Consider the following 22084-nt stretch of genomic DNA (forward strand, 5'->3'; position numbering starts at 1 on the left):
ACCACCTTTGACTCCTTTTCACCTTTAACTGTCATACTTTCCAAAATGCTCTCTGTCTCTCTCTCTCTGATTCAAAACACATATATATTACAAAATGATTACCACAATAAGGTTAGTTAACACCTCTATCACCTTACATAATTACCCTTGTGTGTGTGTGTGTGGTGATAACACTGAAGATGTACATTCTCAACAGCTTTCAAGTATACAAGTAATTATAGTCACCGTATTCGTACATTAGATCCTGGAACTTACTCATCTCTTCTCATAACTGGAAATCTGTACCCTCAGACCAACATCTCACCGTTTCCCCCACCCGCCAGCCCCCAGCAACCATCATTCTACTGTTTCTATGATTTTGGTTTTTTTTAGATTCCACATACAAGTGAGAATGTACAGTTGTCTGTCTTTCTCTGTCTGACTTACTTTGCTTAGCATAATGTCCTCAAGGTCCATCCATGTTGGATGGTTGCAAATGGCAGGATTTCCTTCTTTCTCATGGCCGAATAATATTCTATTGTATATGTATATATGTATACATACCATGTCTTCTTTATCCTTTCATCCATCGATGGACACTTCCATATCTCGGCTATTGTAAATAATACTGCAGTGAGCGTGAGGGTACAGCTGTCTCTTTGAGACAGTGATTTTATTTCCTCCCCCACATCCTCACCCACACTTGTTATTTTTCATCTTTTCGATGCTAGCCATTCTAACAGGTGTGAGGTGATATCTCACTGTGGTTTTGATTTGCATGCCCCTGATGATTAGTGATCATTGAGCATCTTTTTTTATTTATTTATTTATTTATTTATTTATTTATTTATTTGGGACAGAGAGAGGCAGAGCATGAACGGGGGAGGGGCAGAGAGAGAGGGAGACACAGAATCGGAAACAGGCTCCAGGCTCTGAGCCATCAGCCCAGAGCCTGACGCGGGGCTCGAACTCAGGGACCGCGAGATCGTGACCTGGCTGAAGTCGGACACTTAACCGACTGCGCCACCCAGGCGCCCCTCATTGAGCATCTTTTAATGTGCCTGTCAGCCATCTGTTTGTCCTCTTTGGAAAAATGTCTATTCAGATCCTTAGCTGGAAAGGACCTTAAAGTTTTTGTCCCTTTTCAGAGGAGAAAACTAAAGCATGGAAAGGCCAACTCCCCCAGAATCACACAGTTGCTTAATGCCAGAATCCAGGCCACGGAATCATGTCTTCTTTCTGAAAGCCTCGGTCTCTTTTCTTCCATATCACCTGTCTCTCTCCATGGAGGTGAGGCACCAGAGTACTGACAGATCTGGGCAGCATACTCCTGAGAACTCATGCATGTCACTAGCAACTACACAAAGCTTTCAACACAAAGGTGGTTCTAAATTCTAGAGGAGATTTTTCATTTTTCTGTATTGTCTGTGTTAAACCCCTTGTGGACGATGACCATACAGCCTTGTCAATCTTTGAAAAACAAGTACCAAGCAGTTCTGTTAAGTATTAGGTGTTGATAGACACCTCCAGTAATCTCATCCAGATAACAGACACATAAGACTTTGGACCATAAGACTTTGGGCAGTTAATATTAACCACACTTTCTCATCTATTGCCTTTTACCTTTTATTTCCAACCTTTTCCAGACCAGAACGTAGAAGACTAGGAGGAGTCCTACCGTAGGCAATGCTGGGATTTCCTTAGTTTGAATTCCATCCCATGTGTTTGTTTCTTTCTTCCTATGTGGGTATGTTTATTTAAGATGCTTATTTCCAATAAATTATTGACCTAGAACTTTAGAGAAACTGTCTAAACATTATCGTAAAGCAATAAGATCATCGTAAAACGATATAGGGCACATCAGCAGTGTCCCCGCCCAGATACCTCACAGCACTGTCCGTGGAGCCTTGGGAACCTCTGGGGATCTGTGAACACTCAGGGAGCCATATTTTGGGTTGTGTCTCCCAGTGGCGGCCCAGGAATGTGGATGCCCCATTTATATTCATCTTGACAATTTGGAGTCCTTAACCTTTCCCCAAGTGAGCCCAGGGGCCACCCCAAGGCAAATCACATGGGCTGACACTACTACACGCCCCCCCCCCCCCCCCCCCCCCCGGTCCACAACCCTGGAACTGCTCAGGAACTGACAGCGCATCTAACTGTGTCTGCTGCCTCCTTGGACCCTTGGACCCTTGGACCCTTGGACCTTTGGACCTTGGACCCTGTCCAAGGGGACAGGAGGAAAGTCTCTTTAATGTGTGTCATCACTGCCTGCACAGACCACCAGCTCGTCAGTCCCTTTCCCCTTTCTTTTCTCTCTCCTTCCTTCCCACCCCCCCTTCTGTCTTTCCTGCCTTCCCACCTTCCCTCCCTCCTCCATCTCCTTTCTCTCTTTATTTCCCTTCCCTTCCCTTCCCTTCCCTTCCCTTCCCTTCCCTTCCCTTCCCTTCCCTTCCCTCCTTCTTTGTTCTGTTTAGAATAACAGTAATAACCCACAGCTCAAAGAAATAAGAATAACATTATGTTTTCAAACTAACAAACATTAAGAAAAATCTCCCCTGGTTTTCTCATTTTTTTTTAATTGTAAAAATCACTGATTTTGTTAGAAAAATGAAGTCTGAACCTTGTCTAAGTCAGCTGAAGCAGGAATGGTAATTGGGCCGATGTGTTTCCTCTTTTGCTGCACAGTTTAGAAATGATCTCGTGACTCTACACGCAGTAGTACAGGAGAAGAGAGGGCACAGGCCGAGGGTAGGGGTGGGGGAGGCATTTTAGAACTGACCGAGATCTGAGATCCTGGTGGCTGGTGGCTGTCTACTGTAGGTCCCTGTAAAGCTTTGCCCTGGGCCTTGCAACAGAATCTGAGCAGTGTTGTAATGCTAATAACAGCTAGCATTTGTTAAGCTCTTGCTATGGGCTACGCACATTTAATAAGCCTTTCCATTTAATTTTCTGCCGAGTGAAAGACCCACCCTGGGGAACCCCAGCAATCTGGATGGAGGCCTAGCCCACCTGCGCCTTGCAGCCCTTCCCTGACCTCCTGGCCAGCCTCCGAGTCCCTCCTCTGCCCAATCCTCCTTGTCATGAAGCCCACGTGGTTATATCTGCTTCTCCATCGCGGACTCTGGTCCTCCTGCTCTCTATCTCATGGCTGCTGTCTTGGGGCAGGGCTACCTCGGACCCATGTGATAGTAGCGACCCCCTGTTGTTCAACTCTGGAACTTTTTCTCTAGTTCCACAGCTCTGCTGAGCGCCACCTCCTCCTGCATATGGGTTTGAACACCAACAACTTGAAGAATACAACAATAAGCACTTTTTTATAGATGCATAGGAAAAAGGTGGCTGAGACATTGACAGGTAATTTGCTTCTAAATGCTTGCATGACAGAGGCACTGCTGAAAAGTTCACAAGTATGCCCACCTAATTTTATCATCTCTTGTTTATATACCGAATTAGGAGGTTCGTGTTCCTAAATCGTAAGCGAAAAGGGCAGTAGGAGAGTTTAAGTGGGGCAGAGACGTGGGATAGCAGCAAATTAAAAGATTGTTCTTCTCCTTGGTTCCACCCTTTGGTTAGCCCAACTGCAAAGTTAGTGTTGACTTCTGTCATCTTCTAAAATTCTACCTATCTGTGGGTGCTTGTATTTCTGGAACACTCACCCAAAATAATAATGTTGCCTTCTCTTCCCCGGTGTTTATTCTGGGTTGTTTGGAGACTCAAAGGAGTTAGTCTCTGGTCTTTATAGTAAAGGGTGAGCATAGATGTTTTTTAAAGGGGGTGCTGTACCTTTAAATTCTGAAAGTGAACTTGGCTCAGGAAGGCCAGCAGTCAAGGTCCAGCCCCTAGAAGAGAGAATAGCTACAGATTCTCCATCCTCAGTCTTTGCAAGGGGACGGCTGTGCCAGCCGAGCGGGCAGGCTCCTGGCAGCATGGCAGCGAAGCTCGGGGCCCTCCTGCTGGTCCTCGCGCTCAGCCTGGTGCGGCCAGCCTCGGCTGGCCGGAAGCTCCTGGTGTTTCTGCTGGATGGTTTTCGCTCAGACTACATCAGTGATGAGGCCCTGGAGTCCTTGCCCGGTTTCAAAGAGATTGTGAGCAGGGGAGTGAAAGTGGATTACTTGACCCCAGACTTTCCCAGTCTCTCTTACCCCAATTACTACACCCTGATGACTGGTGAGTACTGTGTCCTCTTCTGGCTGGTGGAGCTCGGGGTGGGGTGGGGGGGGGGGCGAGGAGCTGGAGTCCAACAGGGAACGGTTAGCTCCTGGCATTAATGTCTTATTTAAATGTTCAGGTTTCCCTGGTCTTTTGGGACACCAAAGTTCTTGGCTGAGACTTTTTTTTTTTGTTTCCACAGTAGTGTGGTTCTCCAAAAGTTATCCCAAGGACCTGTTTTGGACTCTCCATGTGGAGAACAGAGAACCACATGAGTAGAGGATTTTAAAAGTAGTTGTTTGTTTTACAAACAAAAATTCTGGTTAACTCCGTACTTTCTAAGTTCAGGCTAAAAAGTCAACAGGTCCTTGTGTGTTTGTACCAAATTCCTTCTGTCCCTTTGCTCTGCAGTCATCTGTCATCCTGGAGGTATTTTAGCTTGTTTGTCATTGTGCTAGACTATGAAAACTATACGTGGGGTTCCAGGATTACTGGGAGAGAATTTTTAGGTTGTACATTGAAGTATTACTTAGCAATGCCGCTGGCTCCTCTTTTGTCTTCTTGGACCAGGTAAAATGACGTGGGGAAGAAAAAAAATGTTACTTAGTTGAGATTCCCACCTTTAACTTTTAGTATGTGTTAAAACAAAACAAAAGAAAACAACCCTAGTCAACCCAGAGTGCGCTTGGGTTTGGGAAAGCTGATTTTTGCCTAACTGGTCTTCATCTGGGACAGCCAGAACGCCCAGTGTGATTCCACAAACTTGATCCTCTATGAGTGCAGTGGAACATACTTTCTGTTCACACAGTTGGATTCCCAGCCTCCAGTTTGTTTTTTTCGCTAATCTTTGTAAGGGCCAGCGAGAGGCTCTCAGAAAGAATTTAGCAAACTGTCCAGGGAGGCTGTTAAGAATGCACTGTGATTGCTGCTTATGCAGGATTTAGCTATATGCTCTGAGCACAGGGAGAACTCTATAAATCATGTTCATGGGAAGGGGATGAGAACTCTTGTATCTCACTATGGATCTCCATGCAGCGGCAAACCCAAAGGAGTCTGGAAGACAAACTGATATCTCTGACTTCATGCGCGGGTCCTGGATGCATGTGTGTATAAAAATGCCATAAAATTAAGGTGGGAAGATACTTTGGAGAGTTAGAAATGAAAGCATGGGGAGAAAAAAAAATCCAGATGACACACAAGCAAGGAATTTATTTGCTTATTTTTAATCCCCCCCCGCCCCGCCCCCGCCACAAACAACCAGCAAGTGTAAGATAAAAAGGATGAACAAAAGTCCTCTCGTCCTTGCTTGGCATGTGTCTCCCCTCGCAGGGAGTAGGTCTGCAGGCTGCTGGGTCACACATAGATGTTATTGTGTGCCACAGCCCGACCTCAGTTCTGTGCAGGGAGGCTCCCGCGTGCAGGCCACCCCCACTCCCGTTGTCCTTCAGAGGCTTGCTGGGAGGCCCAATTCATAAACTGCCACGTGCAGTTTTCTCAATCTGAGTGGAAAATGAACAAAATCCATTTGAGAAAGCCAGCCTCCAGGGAGTAAAAGGGGACCGTTACAGCCTCCCCAGAGAAACCAAGCCAAGGACATGGCCTTTTGTTTGTCAGACCCACAGTCCTGATATTGGCATGGGGAATAATGGTTGCGGGGCCTCGGTCACGCGGAGGCGAACCTTCTTTTCAAGCTCGGGGTGTTTCCACTTGTCCAGTCATGACAAAAGAGCCCTTCCCGTGGTGGGATGGGCAGTGCCCATTGGCGTTTGGCAAAATTCTCACCTTCAGTCTCCCCCGAGGAAGCCACAAGGGCTCCATACACATTACGCTTACAAAGTTTTAGATGTTGAATGCATTACTTCATTTGAAAGCCTACCCGATGCTTACACTGGCTTTCCCACTTTTATAGAAGTGATATTGTATACAGAACGTGTCTAGCAAGGCTCATGTTCACGTGCACATGTCTCTGGGTTTGATTTGTCTTGTACCTATCGGGTGAACGTGATGGCTTAGAGAAGGCACCTCTGGGAGGTGCCAGGCCATGAAGCTGGTATCATCTCCACCGCCCTGGAAGCGACTCGTGGCTACATTTAGATTACTCCTCCCAATATCATGCTTATTGTCCCACCTGATGTTGAAAAATTCCTCTGTTTTCATTTAAGGAAGGATATATCCATTGGGAGTTGTACTTAAACATACGGTTTGAGCATTTGAGCATTTTATGAATCAACAAAAGAAGTATGCTGGATCCTTTTGGTACTAAAAGATACGCTGTTATAAGGTTCATCAGCATTCATAAGAGAGACTATGATCTCACTTCATTACATAAATTACTGCCCATAAGACATAAAGCCCTTGGTGTTCTTATTTTTGCATAATGAGGAATATTAGGGTATTGGCCTTGGAGCTGGAAAAAGTTGGTTGGAGTCCTCTTGGGGCAACTTCAGGCAACCCACTGCACTGCCCTGAGCCTGTTTCCTCGGCTTCCAGGTCCGAGTCAGGTCAGGATCTCAGGGACTGCCAGATGCAGACATGCATAGGGAATTAGCCAAAGTTAAGACTGGCACCTCTTGGGAGGTCTAACTGTAAGAAATTAAGCAAATGACTAAAACTCTGTAGAGAGGAGAATTTTTTGTGAAGCCACACGGATGGTGATGGGGCATGAACAGTCACGGGATTTGTAAGCAATCTGGGAAATCATCTAGCCCAGTCACTGACACGAAGCTGCCGTGGCTGATTTTTTTCTCCTTCAAAATATATCTGCATCAGGGCAAATGTGAACAACATTCGATAGTATCAGGAAGACCCATCAAGCCATTGATTGCAGGAGATACACAGAATCTTAAAACAGGGCCTTTCATCCAGGGAGCCTGCAGTCAGGTTGAGGAGAGACACATCAGGTACCTACTAATATTCTAAAATGCATGCAAAGGGCTTAACTGTTTCCCTCCAAAATTTCTGTGTTGAAGTCCAATCCCTGGTAGCTCAGAATGTAAAGTATGTAAAGATACGGTCTTTGAAGAGGCGATTAAGTCGAAATGAGGCTGTTAGAGTGGGGCCCTATCCCATCTGACTGATGCCCTCTGAAAAGAGGAAGAGACACCAGGAATAAATGTACACAGAGAAAAGGCCATGTGAGGACATAATGAGAAGGCTGCCATCCGCAAGCCAAGGAGAGAGGCCTCACCAGAAACCAAACCTGCTGACACCTTGATCTTGGATTTCCAGCCTCTAGAACTGTTGTTTGGCTACCCAGTCTGTGATATTTTGTTATGCAGCCCTAGCAAACGAATACACACAAAGGACCAGTGGGTGCTTTTCCGACTATGCAACAGAAGACCAGGAGGGAGGAAAATTTTCTTTCAGTTGGAGTAGGATGTGAAGCATTTTGAAAGAGATGGGCTCTGAGCTGGAATAAACAGCCACAAGCACGGCACACATATCATTATATCTTACTTTATGCGTAAGCTCTCTTTCCAAAGAGCTGTGTCTGAATCAACTTAATCTTGGTTGAGACGCAACCACAGTGTAACTATTCTGCTTTCTGTTTTAATCTCTCTTACTGTGGATCTTTTTGGAAAGCTCTTCTCTGTGAGGTAAATCCACATTGAAGTGAAGTTTAACATAAAATCCATGGAAGAAAAGCAGTGATTTGGTCAATCCAGACCATGGGTAAGAGAAAATGCTGGGTAGTCTTAAGGCAGCATAACTTAGCATCATTTTGTCAAGGCCAATGGCAACATTTGTTTGTAATTCTTGAACACTCCTGATTAAGCACTTGGGGAAAGTAGTCCAGAAATGCTCTGAGTAGCAGGGAAACTGGTCTAGAATTTAATCTTCACTGAACATAATCTACCAAGAGACAAACATATGCTGAAATTAATTTGCTCTGCAATCTGTTATTATCAGTTCAGCATTTAAAAACTAGTAAATAAAGTACAGGGAGGTTGGGCACTTCACTCCAGACACCAAAGATTGTCAGTAGCGGGACTGAGATTAGAGAACAGGCGTCAGGGACCAGATTCTCACACAGCAATTAGCAGGGCCCTGACCCCAGTCGTGGAGTTCCCAGGAAGTTGTGCATAGGACCTGGGACCCAGGGACTGAAGTCTCCTCAAGAGCAGTCCAGGAGGCAATAAGAGCCTGAATAAATGTGCTTTATTGATCTTCTACTGGGATCAAAGCCAAACCAAGGATGTTAACCATTAGCATTGATATTTGTGCCAACGTATTTCCTATTGCACTCCTAGAAATTACACAGAAGCAAATTCTCCCCAGATATCAAGGATCCAACATTCTGGAGGAGGAGATGGCAGGTTAAAGCGTGCTTTTCCCTGCCTTTGTGAAAATAGCTGATTTAAATTAAAACCGGCCGTCATTTGGACCAACGGAAATCAACGCAGAAAGTACTTGAGAAATCATGTTTTGAGAAAAGCCCACCTCCTCAGTCTTCTGGAGAATTCAGGTTTTACTTGTTGGGCTGCCTGCAGACCCCTGCACACCCACAGCATAAGCAGCGTGGACACGGCCTCCAGCGCTCCCTCTCCTCCCCTTCTCTGAAGATCGGCATCTGCTCAGGGACAGTCACCCCAGCATGTTAGCTTCCCCAGACTGAGATGCTCCTGGAATGCATGATGTCTGGTATGCCCTCGACTTCTCTCGTTCTCTCCTGCTCAAAACCCAATCCCACTATTGTTTTCACCAAGGGCCTCCTCATGGTCAAGGGTCAAGGGTCAAGGGAGCATAGTCCAGGTATGGTATTCTAACAGTGCTTAGCTGGACCAGAAATCAAAGCCTGAGGATTGACCCTTGACCCTTCTGCCTGTCTCCACAGACGACCAGAGTGGTCCTTCTACGGCATGTGTCCGATCGTGTCTCTTCTCCATTCAGACTCTCCAGGAGACTCTGCTTCCACACTAAGTAAAATCTGAAGTTCTCTGAGAACCCATGTGGCCACCCCGACCCTTTCCGGCCTCGTTTCTGACTCTCTTCTTCACCTGTTCTGGGTACATGGCCACCTCAGGACACTTCAACTTGCCATTTCTTCTGGCTGGAATACTTTTAACCAGAAAGACCCGAGGTTTGCTCCACTGGTTTTTTTCAGATTTCTTTCCTGAAGTCACTGTAGTGGATCTGCCTTTCTTGCCCTCTAACTGAAGAGCCCACATGGTGCTGTCATTCTCTCCTTAATTTTCCATCTCTGCACCATGGTTTATTTATCCTGTCTTCTTCAAATAAAATTTATTATTGTGAAGCAGCATTATAATAATGATTAAGGGGCACCTGGGTGGCTCAGTTGGTTAAGCATCAGACCTCGGCTCAGGTCACGATCTCACGGTTCATCAGTTCGAGCTCTGCCTGGTGTCTGTGCTGACAGCTCAGAACCTGGAGCCTGCTTTGGATTCTGTGTCTTCCTCTCTCTCTGCCCCTCCCCCTCCCGTGCTCTTTTTCTCTCTCAAAAATAAACATTTAAAAATTATTTAAAAAATGATTAAAACATTCAGAGTTTCAGGGAACTTGTTGATTATTCTTTTGGTTCCAGATACTCTTAAACCAATAAGGAGGAGAAAATACTGAAATTATGCTTTGCTTTAGGAAAGTAATTAACAGCCATTTAGGTGAACTGATTACTATTTGTTTCTAATAGTCTTAGGTATCTCAAAATATGTCTATCCATTCTGTTTTGAATTTTGACTGTAAGGTTGGGGCAGCAAGAGGGTTGAAAGGAGAGTCAGCCATGAGGAGGGGGCTGTGCCGAAGTAGGGAATCCAAGGCCTGGGGTGTTGAGAGGAGATTTAACCAGAACACTAGCCATCAGCAAAGCCCAAGAGAGAACCTAATTCTCGCCAAGATTGCTGAAGCCAAGAAAGCAGAGGCAACAGTGAAGCCTGAACAAGGCAAACGGTTCAGAACCACTAGAACATCTGTAAGAGCACAGGGAAGGCCAAATGTTGTGTGGTCCTGGCTGTCAGACCCTGGGACGGGTCAGACCCTTATGTTCTGAGCCCCCCATCCCAGATTGCTTAAGGAGCCAGGCTGTGAACACAGGCATCATGAGTCTCCTTAGATATCTGAAAACAGGAGATAGCACTGTGGGCTGAATTCCACAAATGTGTGTGTTGAAATCCTTACCCCCAATGCCTCATTTGGAGATGAGTGTCTTTAAAAAAGTAATTAAGTTAAAATGCGGTCATTCGGGTGGGCCCTAACCAGTATGACTGATGTCCTTGCAAGAAGAGATCAGGACACAGGCAGGCACAGAGGGAAGGCTATGTGAAGACACAGGGAGAAGACGGCCATCTAGAAGACAAGGAGAGGGGCGCCTGCATGGCTCAGTCGGTTAAGCGTCCGACTCCTGATCTCGGCTCGGATCGTGATCTCACAGTTTGTGGGTTCGAGCCCTGCATTGGGCTCTGCACTAATGACGCGGAGCCTGCTTGGGATTCTGTCTGTTCTTCTCTCTGCCCCGCCCTAGCTTGTGCGCTCCCTCTTCTCCCCCCGCCCCTGCCCTCCTCAAAATAAATGAATAAACTTAAAAAAAAAAAAAAGCAGAAGAGAGAAGCCTTTAGGAGAGACCAACTCTGACAATGCCTTGATTTCAGATTTCTGGCCTCCAGAATTGTGAAAAATAAATTTCCGTTGTCTAAGCTACCTAGCCTGTGGTGCTGTGTGATGACAGCTCTTGGAAATAAATACAGACGGGATGGTGACACCAGGCTGCTGACAGAAGAATGAAGTTATCCCTAGACAGACTTTTTCTATCCCCCACATGCAGAGAGTTTCCAGTGGGTTCTGCCCCCAAATCGAGGTGGCCATGGTGTGCTGCTGTCCAAGGGCTGCTGTATGGGTTACAACAAACAGGGTGGCTTAGAGCAACAGTTTATTCTTTCACAACCCCCGGAGGCTGGTAATCTGAAATGAAGGTGTTGGCGAGCCTGCGCTCTCCCTAAGGGCTCTAGGGGACAATCTCTTCTGTGCTTTTCTCTGAGCTTCTGGTGTTTCTAGCAATCCTTGGTGCTCCCTGGCTTGCAGATGCATTGATGTGTCACTCCAGTCTCTGCTTCAGTCGTCCCATGCTGCTCTCCCTGTGTGCCTCTACGTGTGCCTCTTCTCTTCTTCCAAGGACACTGGTTATATTGGATGGGGGCCCATCCTCAGGACCTCATCTTAACTTGAGTACATCTGTTTCCAGATAAGGTCACACTCACAGGTACCAAGGGATAGGATGTTTTGGCGGAACACAGTTCAACCCGTAAATGCATCATGTAGTGGAAAGAGCTGTCAGTTTGCTGCAGAAGACCTAGTTTCCTCTAGTCTGTCCCATTTTAACTTTCAGAATTGGAACAGGTTCTTCTGTGTTTTAATATTATCTATCGGTAGAGTGGTGAAAGTAAAACTAAGCCGGTAGGCTTGTTGGAGGACAGAAGGAGACACCTAGTGTAAAGCCACCGTTACAAAAACTGTACCTATTACACACTTTAGAACTAAGATTAAGCTAAATTATGCTGTAGTAACAAGCTGTATCAGAGGCTTACAACTAAGGTTTATCTCTCACTCATGAACATGGAGTTTAAGGATTAACTCTGCCCCACTTTCCTCTTCATTTTGAGACTCAGACAGAAAAAGCAACTTCTAGATGAGATGTGCTGTTCGTGTGGCTAAGGGAAAATGGCAGAATGACGTGGTGGTGCTTAAGACCTCTGCTCAAGGTGGCACATGTCACATCCCTCATCCCGTTGGCCAAAGCAAATTATATTGCCAGTAGGTCAAGGGTGCATAATCCTCTGAGAGTGGGGGCGGGAATTATCTCGAACACTGATGCAGTGTATTCCACACACTGAATGGATACTAGTTGCATTTTATAAGAAGCTTGTGGGTCTTACTGAAAAGGAAGGGCATAGAAATAAGTGTCTGCAACTCAGGGGAGGGAAGTATTATTGGCAGTTACAATGGACTTGAACATTTCCAGGGAGAAGGTGGATCTAGAACTAAACATTGAGAGATGAGTGGAAAGATTTTTAGTAGGAGGTGAATTTTGAGCCAGATCTGAAGGAAGAAAAGAAGACATCTATGAAGACTGTGGGACGTGAGGGCCATAGGCACAAGCAAATCAGAGAAGCACAACCAGGCAGGTGAAGAGGGGCTGAACCCATTCACCACTTGGTTGTGGGTGGAAGGACTAGACAGAGATGATTTGTTAAAAAAAAAAAACCAAACACATGCAGTTGATGGAAAATGATTGGAAGAACCAGTAAGCGCCTCCTTTCTTCCTTGTCCACCTCAAATGTTTGAGCATCTCTTCCTCGTGATGGGCTGTTAGGTGAGGAGTTGAATTCGAAGAGCATTCCTGGTGGCAAGGCTTGCTGGCTGGGCGATGAGAAGGCATGGAGGAACTAAAAGGAAGGGGGCCTGAATCACCTCCACAGGCAGGAGGTATTCGGAGTCGGGGGCTCCTGTGTGCAGACCCCGGGGAGAGTTTGGAGGGCTGTCTATTTGGGGAAGTAAATTTTCACCAGAATAGATTTCACATTGGCGTCGGATATTCACTGGGAGTTGGCCCTTCAGGGGATCAGAGAAAGTGTCTTAAAGGAGAGTTCCAGAAACATGAAGAATAACCATGGGGGTAAAAGGGAGAAATTGCTCCTGTGGATCCCAGTGGACCCACAGTAAATGGACTTCTTATCTCTCTGCCTTCCCCCAGCCTGGGGAGGATATCTCTGACAGATGCACAGTTAAATCTGTCTTCCCAGCTGCATGAGCTTTGTCTACATCTCATCACTCACTTCCCGGGGACACTTAACCACATCTTCCCACGTTTCAACTTAAAGCTATGGTATGAGGGTGCTTGGGCGGCTCAGTCGGTTGAGGTCTGACTCGTGATTTCAGCTCAGGTCGTGATCTCACTGTTTGTGGGATTGAGCCCCATGTTGGGCTCTGTGCTGACAGCGCAGAGCCTGCTTGCAATTCTCTCTCTCCCTCTCTCTGTGTCCCCCTCCCTCTCAAAAGAAATAAATTAACTTAAAAACAACCTACAGTCTGTATAATGTGTCCTGATTACGCTGCCTGAAGACGCAGGCTGGCTAGGTAAAGCGGAGGGCAACAGAAGCATGCAGAGGGCTATTCGGCTCATGCTCACAGAAAAAAGTGTGTTCCAGGAATTCATAAAAATAATCTCTCCTGGCACGTCATTATTTAAGCTCCCATCAGCAGAGCTCTCTGCACCAAAGTGCCACTTTTCAAAAAGTATGTTTCTCTTGGCTTCCATGGTGATGAGAGGGAGTTCTTGTTATATGGCATTCAGCTGCTGGAACGTCACCCCCTGAAAGAAGGGAATGGTTAGGGTAGTGGGTAAAGCTTAAAAATGTGGTGAAAGCTTTTGATTATAATAACAGCAAACCCTTTTCCAGAAGGTCCACCCACACTGAGCCACTGCGGTCTTCAAACCATGGCTGGCCTCCCCCTCCCCTCCCCCGACCCCAGTGTTGATTGATAGGACCGTATGCCTCCTGCCAAGGCTTCTGGGAGTTTGGCTGAACCATGCTGCTCTCAATACCTGCTTCATCATGAATGATATGCTGAAAATGGGTTAGAGGACATCTGAAATTATTTCGGAGGGAGCCTGAGTCAGCACGTTAACATTTATTTCAAAGACACTTTAAACATACTCAAGTTTCAGAGTCCCCTTCCATGAATAGGGCCGTTGTGTCCACCATGTCCCAGGCGAGGACCTGGGGCAAGTCTGGGGCTCTGGATCCCGTGCGTAGCACTTGGCTCTTGTTGGATATTGTGCTTGATCATAACCGACTCCTACCTTCAGCCATTTCCACAGCAGGAAAAAAGGGTCTGGCAGACAGGTCACGGGACCATGTGGCCCAGGGCTCTTCTGGACAAAGGGCTGCTCGGGCTGAGATCACAAACAGACTTTTGGTCGGGGATACCGCAGATATTTTAGTCTTGATGAAGTCACTGCCCCGGGGGGGCCTGGCTTTAAGGGCGAGAGCTTCTGTGGCTGCCAGCTGTACAGCAGGGAGAGGAGTGGCGTCACCGTGAGACTGCATGTAAGTGTCTGCAGCAAGGTGTCCCAACCTGGGTGCTGTGGGCCATGAATGGGTTGTGGCTATGCCAGGAGACCAGGTTCCCTGCCCAGTCACTGGGTACGAGCAGCCTTGTGTATTCCTCCCACGTTGCCCAGCGAAAATGCCTGATGTGAAGCAGGTTGGATGGAGAGCACTGGGAGACCAGACAGAGCTCAGAAGGGAGTCAGGGTGGCACATTTCTTCTCCTGAGTGTGCCATGGCCCGCCGGGATGCTGGATAAGTCGTATCACCTTCCTAGTCCTGAGTTCCCACAGCTTTAAGACGACAGACCTGGGGAGAGAGGAGCCCTGGGGTCAGCTGGGCACTTAGTGAGCACTGAGTATGTGCTGGGAATGTTCTAAGTGCTGTGTTCTAGGTGCTGGCAATAGTCATGAGGCTCAGAGGAGATTCTCAGGGGCCACGGTAGAGTGGAGGGAAAGGGTGACCTGACGGGGGTCTCGATGGCATTCCGCATTCTTCCCCTGTTATGGTCACAGTGAGTCCACTTTGACCTCTTTTCACATTTGAGGAAAGTAGTCTGCCGTTCATCCACCCCTTGAGCTGCTGATGGCCCCTGACAAGGACCCTGGCCTGATGGAGGTGGGAGGCAGCAGACGGAGGTCCCCACATCTATGGGTGTAGTGGGTAAGCCACCCACGGAGTTTGCCTGAGGGGTCCCTCGGCCTTGGCTCTTCTTCCGTATTCCGCACACGAGTCTAATATGTTAGCCCACTGGCTCTGCAGCATGTCTAGTCTTCCCTGAAAAATTATATGTCTCTATAAGGATTGGCTTTCTCAGGTGGGCTTGGGAAAACATTCTGCCTTAATGGTTGAGGGCAAAAACCTTAAACCGTGGGTGTTTGGGAGAAAACCTCAGATATTGGGCTTCTAGTCATTCAGTAGCAGACCATAGGCCCAGCCTAGAACGTGCTTCCCATGCCCTCCAGCCCCTGCCCCTGTAGGGGGTAAAGGTAATGGGAACCTACTCAAGGGCTAGCATGTCTGGTCCACCCTCATTGGCCATGCGAATTCCATTTCTAGACTTTGGTATGTTCTCATTTGTAATGGGGGTGGGCCCTCTCTAGGGTATACCCGTGGCCTGCAAAACAACCCACCAAGAGTCCACCAAAGAGGGAAGATGTGAGGCTAGGCCACGTCAGGCCAAGAGGGTACTTCAGAGAGGTCACCAGGGTCTACACTCCTGAAAAAGGCCCCTAAGTCACTCACCCTGAGATGTTACCAGAGGCCAGGCCATGTACTGTGTGTGAGTGATCAGTTATTTTATTTTTAAAGTTTATTTATTTATTTTGGGGGGCGGGGGAGAGAGAGAGAGAGAGAGAGAGAATTCTAAGCAGGCTCTGTAGTGAGGCTCTGATGCGGGGCTCAAACTCACAAAGTGTAAGGTCACCACCTGAGCCAAAGTTGGACGCTTAACCAACTGAGCCACCTATGTGCCCCCAAGGGGTCAGGTTTTTTTTTAAAAAACTCTTCACACATGTCCTCCCAGTCTCTGGTCACAGGCACTCCAAGGTGTAAAGGCAACCTCTCTCCCACCCTCTATCCAGCCAGGCTCCACCAGGAGGCAGGAGACAACAAGAAGCCTCTGATGGGAGACAGCACCATTCACTGTCATTAGGGCCCAGCCAAGGACTTTTGCCAGTTAGGGGAAAAACAGGTCTTTAAAGACACATAAGAAAGTAGAACCATGGTTCCCTAGTAGAGATAGGTGAGAGAGAGACAAAGATGGGAGAGAGATGTCTTGTTGCCTTTTTGAACAATATGATTTCTCTATTAAAAATATTAAATTAAAAATATATCCATATCCAGTGGAGCTTTCTCATCTCTGGTTGAGTAATCAGACATTTTAATTTAACACTAAGCTCCCTGTTTGACTCCAGGCTGCTATAGTAAAGAACCATAGGTTGGGTAGCTTACAAGCAATAGAAATTTATTTCATGCCGTTGTGGGGGCTGGAAGTCTATGATCAGCATGACAGCCTGGTCTGATTCTGGAGAAGGTACTCTTTGGGTTGCAAATGACCATTTTCTCATTGTACCCTCACATGGCAGAAAGAAAGAAGGTGAGAGAGTTAGCTGGAGTCTTTTTAATAAGGGCTCTAATCCCATTCATGAGGGCTCTGTCCTCATGACCTAAATCACCTCCCAAAGTCCCAGCCTCCTAATGACATCACATTGGAAATCAGACTGCAGTGTAGGAATTTCTCAGGGAGACTAGCATTTGGCCCATTGCACTGCCCTTGTGATTTAGAGAAACGTATTCACATTAAGAGAGTTTTTAAAAAGATGTCTTGCAGCCTAGTGGGCATAAAGCAGTGTTTTGTGGTTTGGTCTGGTTTTCCCAGTCTGTATTGCAGGCTTACAACCACCAGCCGGGGCTCAGGGGACCCATAGTCAAGGCCACTGTCGTCATCCTTCTTTGAACACTGTTGCTGCATGGGAACTGCCATGCATCTCTGAGAACCAGGACTGAGGGCAGTCTGTCAGGCCCCACCTGTGTCTGAAGTCTTTCCATTCCCCAGGTGGGTCCCTCGAGCTGCCCGTGTAGACAAAGCCAGTCCACACAGCAGTCCACCCTGCCGTTGGTCTGCACTTGCTTGAGGGCGGTGGAGTGTGGGCAGTCCCTGCCTCTGGGTGCAGTGCTTGCTCAGAAGAGACACCCGATTCATGTTTGTTGGACCTCGCTGGTTCAGCCGGTACCTGGACTTCTGTCTGACCCCACTGCAGAAGCCTTATGTTATCTATCTTTTCGGTAGACCCTAGAGTTTCGTTGCTGAACCTCACATACTAAGGTTCCACTGTCGTCTAACAAACCACCGGCACATTCCTAGTCCTGCCTTGATCTCGCTGGATTCTGGACTCCTTCTGGCCGCTCTCCATAGGCTTCTCCATTCCCTCCTTTGCCTTCACACTGGATGTGCTTCTCCTCCCCGGGGCCCAGAGCAACACCACTGCCACTGTCAGCCTGTCGTCCCGCACTCCCCAGCACCTGGGGCGCCTTTTCACTGGGCTCTGTGGGTGCATCTGATTCCGCATTCCCGTTACTCCCAGTCTAGCCCCCTCCCCTGCAGCTTGGCCAGCTGGCCTCGTCCCAGACCAGGACACCCCTCCCTGTACATTCACAGTCCATTTTAGCATGCATTTGTCAGTGTAAAATATAGCATGAAAACTATGTGGAATGAGCTGGGGAATATGTAACAAAACCCACTGTATCCCAATCCAAAATTTCCTCCAGAGGCATTCAGCATTACAAAATGTAAAAAGCAGAAGCAGCCGTAGAAATGCTAGTGCATTTATCGCCTCACTGCGCAGAACAGGAGACTGAGGCCTAAGCTTCAGACCCAGCTAGAAGAAGAACCTCACCAAGCACAGGTGTCCGAGGCCGGCCTCCCTCAAATTCACAGGGACAGAAGCCCAGGCGTCCTTTGCACCCCTTCCTGCCAGCTGTCAGTCCGGTTGACGTCCCTGCCTGCATTCCCAGCTTTGCTCTGGGCCTGCCACTCACTCACCACGGGGCTTCCCTGCCTGGGGGACTTTCCCTTCTCTTCCCTCCTTGTTCACATCTCCCAGGAGGTATCAGCGGAAATGGAAGGAGATTCAGAGAAGATTCGAATCTGTGTAGATTTCATCAAGGATCTGATCAAGGAGGAGGTGGAACCGCCTGGAAGATGGGAGGTGGTGGTGTTCTGACTCCTCCCCACCATCCTCCCTACTTCCCGGTGCCACGGATGATCATGGAAGTCTGGCTCCTATTCTTTAAGCTCCTTAAATAATCTCACCAAGTTCTCATGGAACAGATAAGAGAATCACGTTCCAAAGAAATCACTTAGACTGCATCAGCATGTATTGCAACATCTAGCTACAAGCTAAAATAATCAGATAAAAACAAAAATGACTCTATTTACCCAATCCCAACTGCCTGTTTGTTCTTTTGCAATGAGTCGCCAGCTGTGTGGGTGTCTTGAAAATTCACCTCCGGGGTTTCCCTCAGTGGACATCGGACTAGTTCCTACCCTTCAAACACAGGGGATGGTCAGGGGCCTGTTGGCCAGTTGTGAAACCCCTGTTGGAATGGAATTCTGGAGAATGATCTCTTCACCTCTCCCTTGTCACCTCCCTGTTTTTATTGGAGGCCTCCCTGGGAACTGCTAGTCCTTCCCTTTGCTTATACTGCTTATTACTTCTGGAAGGGCTCTTTCATCCTCCCTGGAACCCCCAGGCCTCTGCTCCAGCCCACGTGCCAGCTTCCTTCTCATCTTTCTCTCTCCCGAGCCAAAAGATGTCTCTCTTCTTTTTTATTATTTTTATTATTTTTTTAATTTTTTAAGTTATTTATTTATTTATTTATTTTGAGAGAGAGAGAGAGAGAGAGAGAGAGAGAGAGAGAGAGAGAGAATGAATGAGCAGGGGAGGGGCAGAGAGAGAGAGGGACAGAGGATCCGAAGCAGTCTCCATACTGACAGCAGAGAGCTTGATGTGGGGCTCGAACTCATGAACGGCGAGGTCATGCCCTGAGCCGAAGCCAAATACTTAACTGACTGAACCACCCAAGTGCCCCAAGATGTCTCCCTTCTTAAAGGCCTTGACCCAGAGATAGTAACCATTCAGAGCTGAATGATGCTTTGAGAACTTATTTTCATTCATATGCTACTCCTCTACCACTTACTGTCTGAACCACAGAATTTGCTAACTGCAACAGCTTTATATGAATATAATCTATGCAAGAATGTATCGAACATTTACGATTTTAAATAAGCCAATGTTCTAAATTTCTTTAAAAATTTTTGTTTTAAATGTTTATTCATTTTTGAGAGAGAGAGAGAGAGAGAGAGAGAGAGAGCACGTGTGCACAAGTGGGGGAGGGGCAGAGAGAGAGGGAGACACAGAATGTGAAGCAGGCTCCAGGCTCTGAGTTGTCAGCACAGAGCCCGACGCAGGGCTCAAACTCATGAACTATGAGATCATGACCTGGCCGAAGTTGGACACTGAACTAACCGAGTCAGCCAGGCACCGTAGTAAGCTGCTGTTCTAAAGATGGCTGGGACATAGCCTCTGTCTTGGATGAGCGTGCAATTAACTGGAGCAACCAAGTATATGTTGAAATAAGTATAATCACAGGACAGAATAGAACAGGCACAGGGGATACAGAGGCCATTTCTGAAAGTGTGTAGTGAAGAGGAAAGACTCGCTGAGGTGCTGATATTTAGGTAAAGCCTGAAGGTTTTGGACAGGTTGAAACCTGGAGGAAGGGCCTTGAAGATGGACATTATCACACAAGTCAAGGGACAGACGTGGAAATGAGGGGGAGCATGTGGAGAGCAGGACTGGGCTTTGGGATGATTACTCTGACATTACTGAGCAGTATGAGTCTGGGGGAGGCCATCCAGGTCTGGGGTGAGAATGAGGGGGCCTGGGAGTAAGGTCCGCAGTGCCGGAAGGAACCTGGGTTTGAGGATTTGAGAGGCTCTGTGGAGAGAGAATGGGCAAGACTGGTTGCATGTGGAGGACCAGAGAGAAAAAAAGTCTCAGTATCAGACAAGAATTCAAGCTAGTCTTATGGTAACAATGAATTCATCTGTGTATAAGGTGCATCCAAGTTCACAATCATGAATGTACAAGAAATAGTGCGTTTCTTTATTTTCTTTAAAAAAAAATCTAAATCTCTGGGTGAATCTGAAAACATACTAAGTCAAGTAAGCCATAAACAAAAGGACAAATGGGATGTGATTCCACTTACATGAGGTGCCCTAGGGTAGTCAAATTCACGAGGCAGGAAGTAGAATGGTGGTTGCAAGGGGCTGGGAAGGATGGGAAGTTAGTGTTTAATGGGAAAGAGTTTTGGTTTGGGATGAGAAAAAGTTCTGGAGGTGGATGGTGGGGATGGTTGCACAAAAGTGAATGTACTTAATGCTGAACTATATACATTTAAAAATGATTAAAATGGTGAACTTTATATTATGTGTATTTAACCACAATTAAAAGAAAAAACTAATTCTGACTCTGACTCCCGTCCCAATGAGCTCAGTGGATTTTCAGTCTCAGTCACTACTGGGTGGTGGGTTGTGAGATGACTTTTCTTCCTCGTCTAGGGTTATGGGCCATGGTCCTGGGCCATATGTGGTCCTAAGGCATTGGGACAGCAGCTCTTGTCATTGGTCTACCCTGGTTCCCACCACATGCCCACATGTCAATCCATGTGGCTCCAGAGACCAGGCTCTGCTGCTTTGAGCTAGAAAACCTTGTGCCTTGACTCCAGCCTCCCCTGTTGTGTCTCTTGGATGTCGGTGGTCTCCATGGAGTTCTGCCACCAAGCAGTACATCATTTTCTGTTCTCATTGGACCAGCAAATCCTTCTTATCTCTCCCTGGTCTGCAGGAAACATTTCCACCAGGACTAGTTTCATGGGTATGTGACCTATGAAGTCACACTGGGCCCCATGCTTATAGGGACCTTGTGCTTGCTTTCATGCTCTACTGTCACCATGTTGAAATTCTTAACAATTTATGGACACAGGATCCCACATTGTCATGTTGTACTAGGTCCTGCAAATTATGTAGCCCATCCTGTCTGTCTTCCTTGCTTCCCTGAAAGGCATGTATACCTTCCTTCCTCTTCTCCCCTTCAGAGACATGTACACAGTGTGTTCAAAGGAACTCAGTTTGAGATGATAAAAAGCCCCAGAGGAAGGAGTGTGTCCAGCAAGCAATATCAGCTATTGTTCCAGAAACACAGACCAACTCCAAGGACAAAAGGGGCCGGATGCCTGCTCGAAACACAATGGAGGGGAATATATAGGAGGAGAACAGGCTAGTTAATATTTCAGTAAATATCTCAGTGCAGTATCTAAATCAGTTGTTTATATTCTCATACGTTGGGCACTTGCAAGATCATCTATCTGGGTGGCGATTTCTTTACTAGTCATGATGGTTTAGAGATAAAGATTTCAGAGTTGTCCTCAGAGAGGTGGGGAATTATGCAAGCATACCAGGCCCCTTGGGAAGATTATGGCAAGAGAAGGAAAAGAGGTCAATATGAAACCCTTGAGGGACCTTACTTACATTTGGGGAGCATGATGTAGACAAAGAAACACCAAAGAAAACAAGGAAGAAGTACAGACCATTCTAGCAAAGACTCAAAATGAAAATCAGGAGTCAAAGAGGGTCAAAGTAATCAAGGAAAAACTAATTTTTTCAATAGGAGGCAGTCAGTACCATCAAGCAGAAGAATTAAAGGAAAGAAACAAAAGTCATTCTCTTGGGATGCCTTGTACATGGCAGTAGGGTTTGGAGACCACTGGGGAGATGGAAAGGAGGGACAGTGCTTTGTAGGTGAATTCTGCATGGAGGATTTGGGGGCTGACATTTGCCTGTGTCGCTGGGAATGTGGAAGATCTACTCAGTCTGCATATGCTGACTTATGGATCTATCTATCTATCTAGATGTGATCTCAGTTGATCTTTTAAAATTATTACTGATGGTTTTGCTGAGGTATACCTTACATACCATAAAATCCATGCATTTATAGTGTACAGTTGAATGATTTTGGTATCTTCACAGGGATGTGCACCTATCACCACCATATAATCTTCGAGTGTTTCCATCACCCCCCAAAAAAACCTCGTACCCTGTGGTTGCTCCTCATTGCCACCTCCAGCAACCACATTAGGCAACCCCTGATCTACCTTCTTTCTCTAAAGATTTGCTTTTATCTGGACATTCTATATAAATGGAACCATAGGATGTGTGTGTGTGTGTGTGTGTGTGTGTGTGTGTGTGTGTGTGTGTGTGTCTGGCTTCTTTCACTAAGCATAATAATGATTTTGAGGTTCATCCACGTTGTATCAGCACATCATTCCTTTTT

General features: G+C 46.8%; 1 protein-coding gene across 1 annotated transcript in view; it reads left to right on the plus strand.

The window, feature by feature from the left end:
• The first annotated feature begins 3899 nt into the window (after positions 1–3899).
• The window catches only part of ENPP6 (ectonucleotide pyrophosphatase/phosphodiesterase 6), a 117118-nt gene continuing 98933 nt past the window's right edge, over positions 3900–22084 (plus strand). The window contains exon 1 of the mRNA XM_047090434.1: positions 3900–4149. Within this exon, the coding sequence (XP_046946390.1) occupies positions 3909–4149 (241 nt within the window). The 5' untranslated portion in view covers positions 3900–3908. The remainder of the gene's footprint in view (positions 4150–22084) is intronic.

The sequence above is a fragment of the Lynx rufus genome, unplaced genomic scaffold (assembly GCF_022079265.1).
Source record: "Lynx rufus isolate CCGP_SWC_20201006 ecotype Redwood Valley unplaced genomic scaffold, mLynRuf1.p SCAF_3, whole genome shotgun sequence".
NCBI lineage: Eukaryota > Metazoa > Chordata > Mammalia > Carnivora > Felidae > Lynx > Lynx rufus.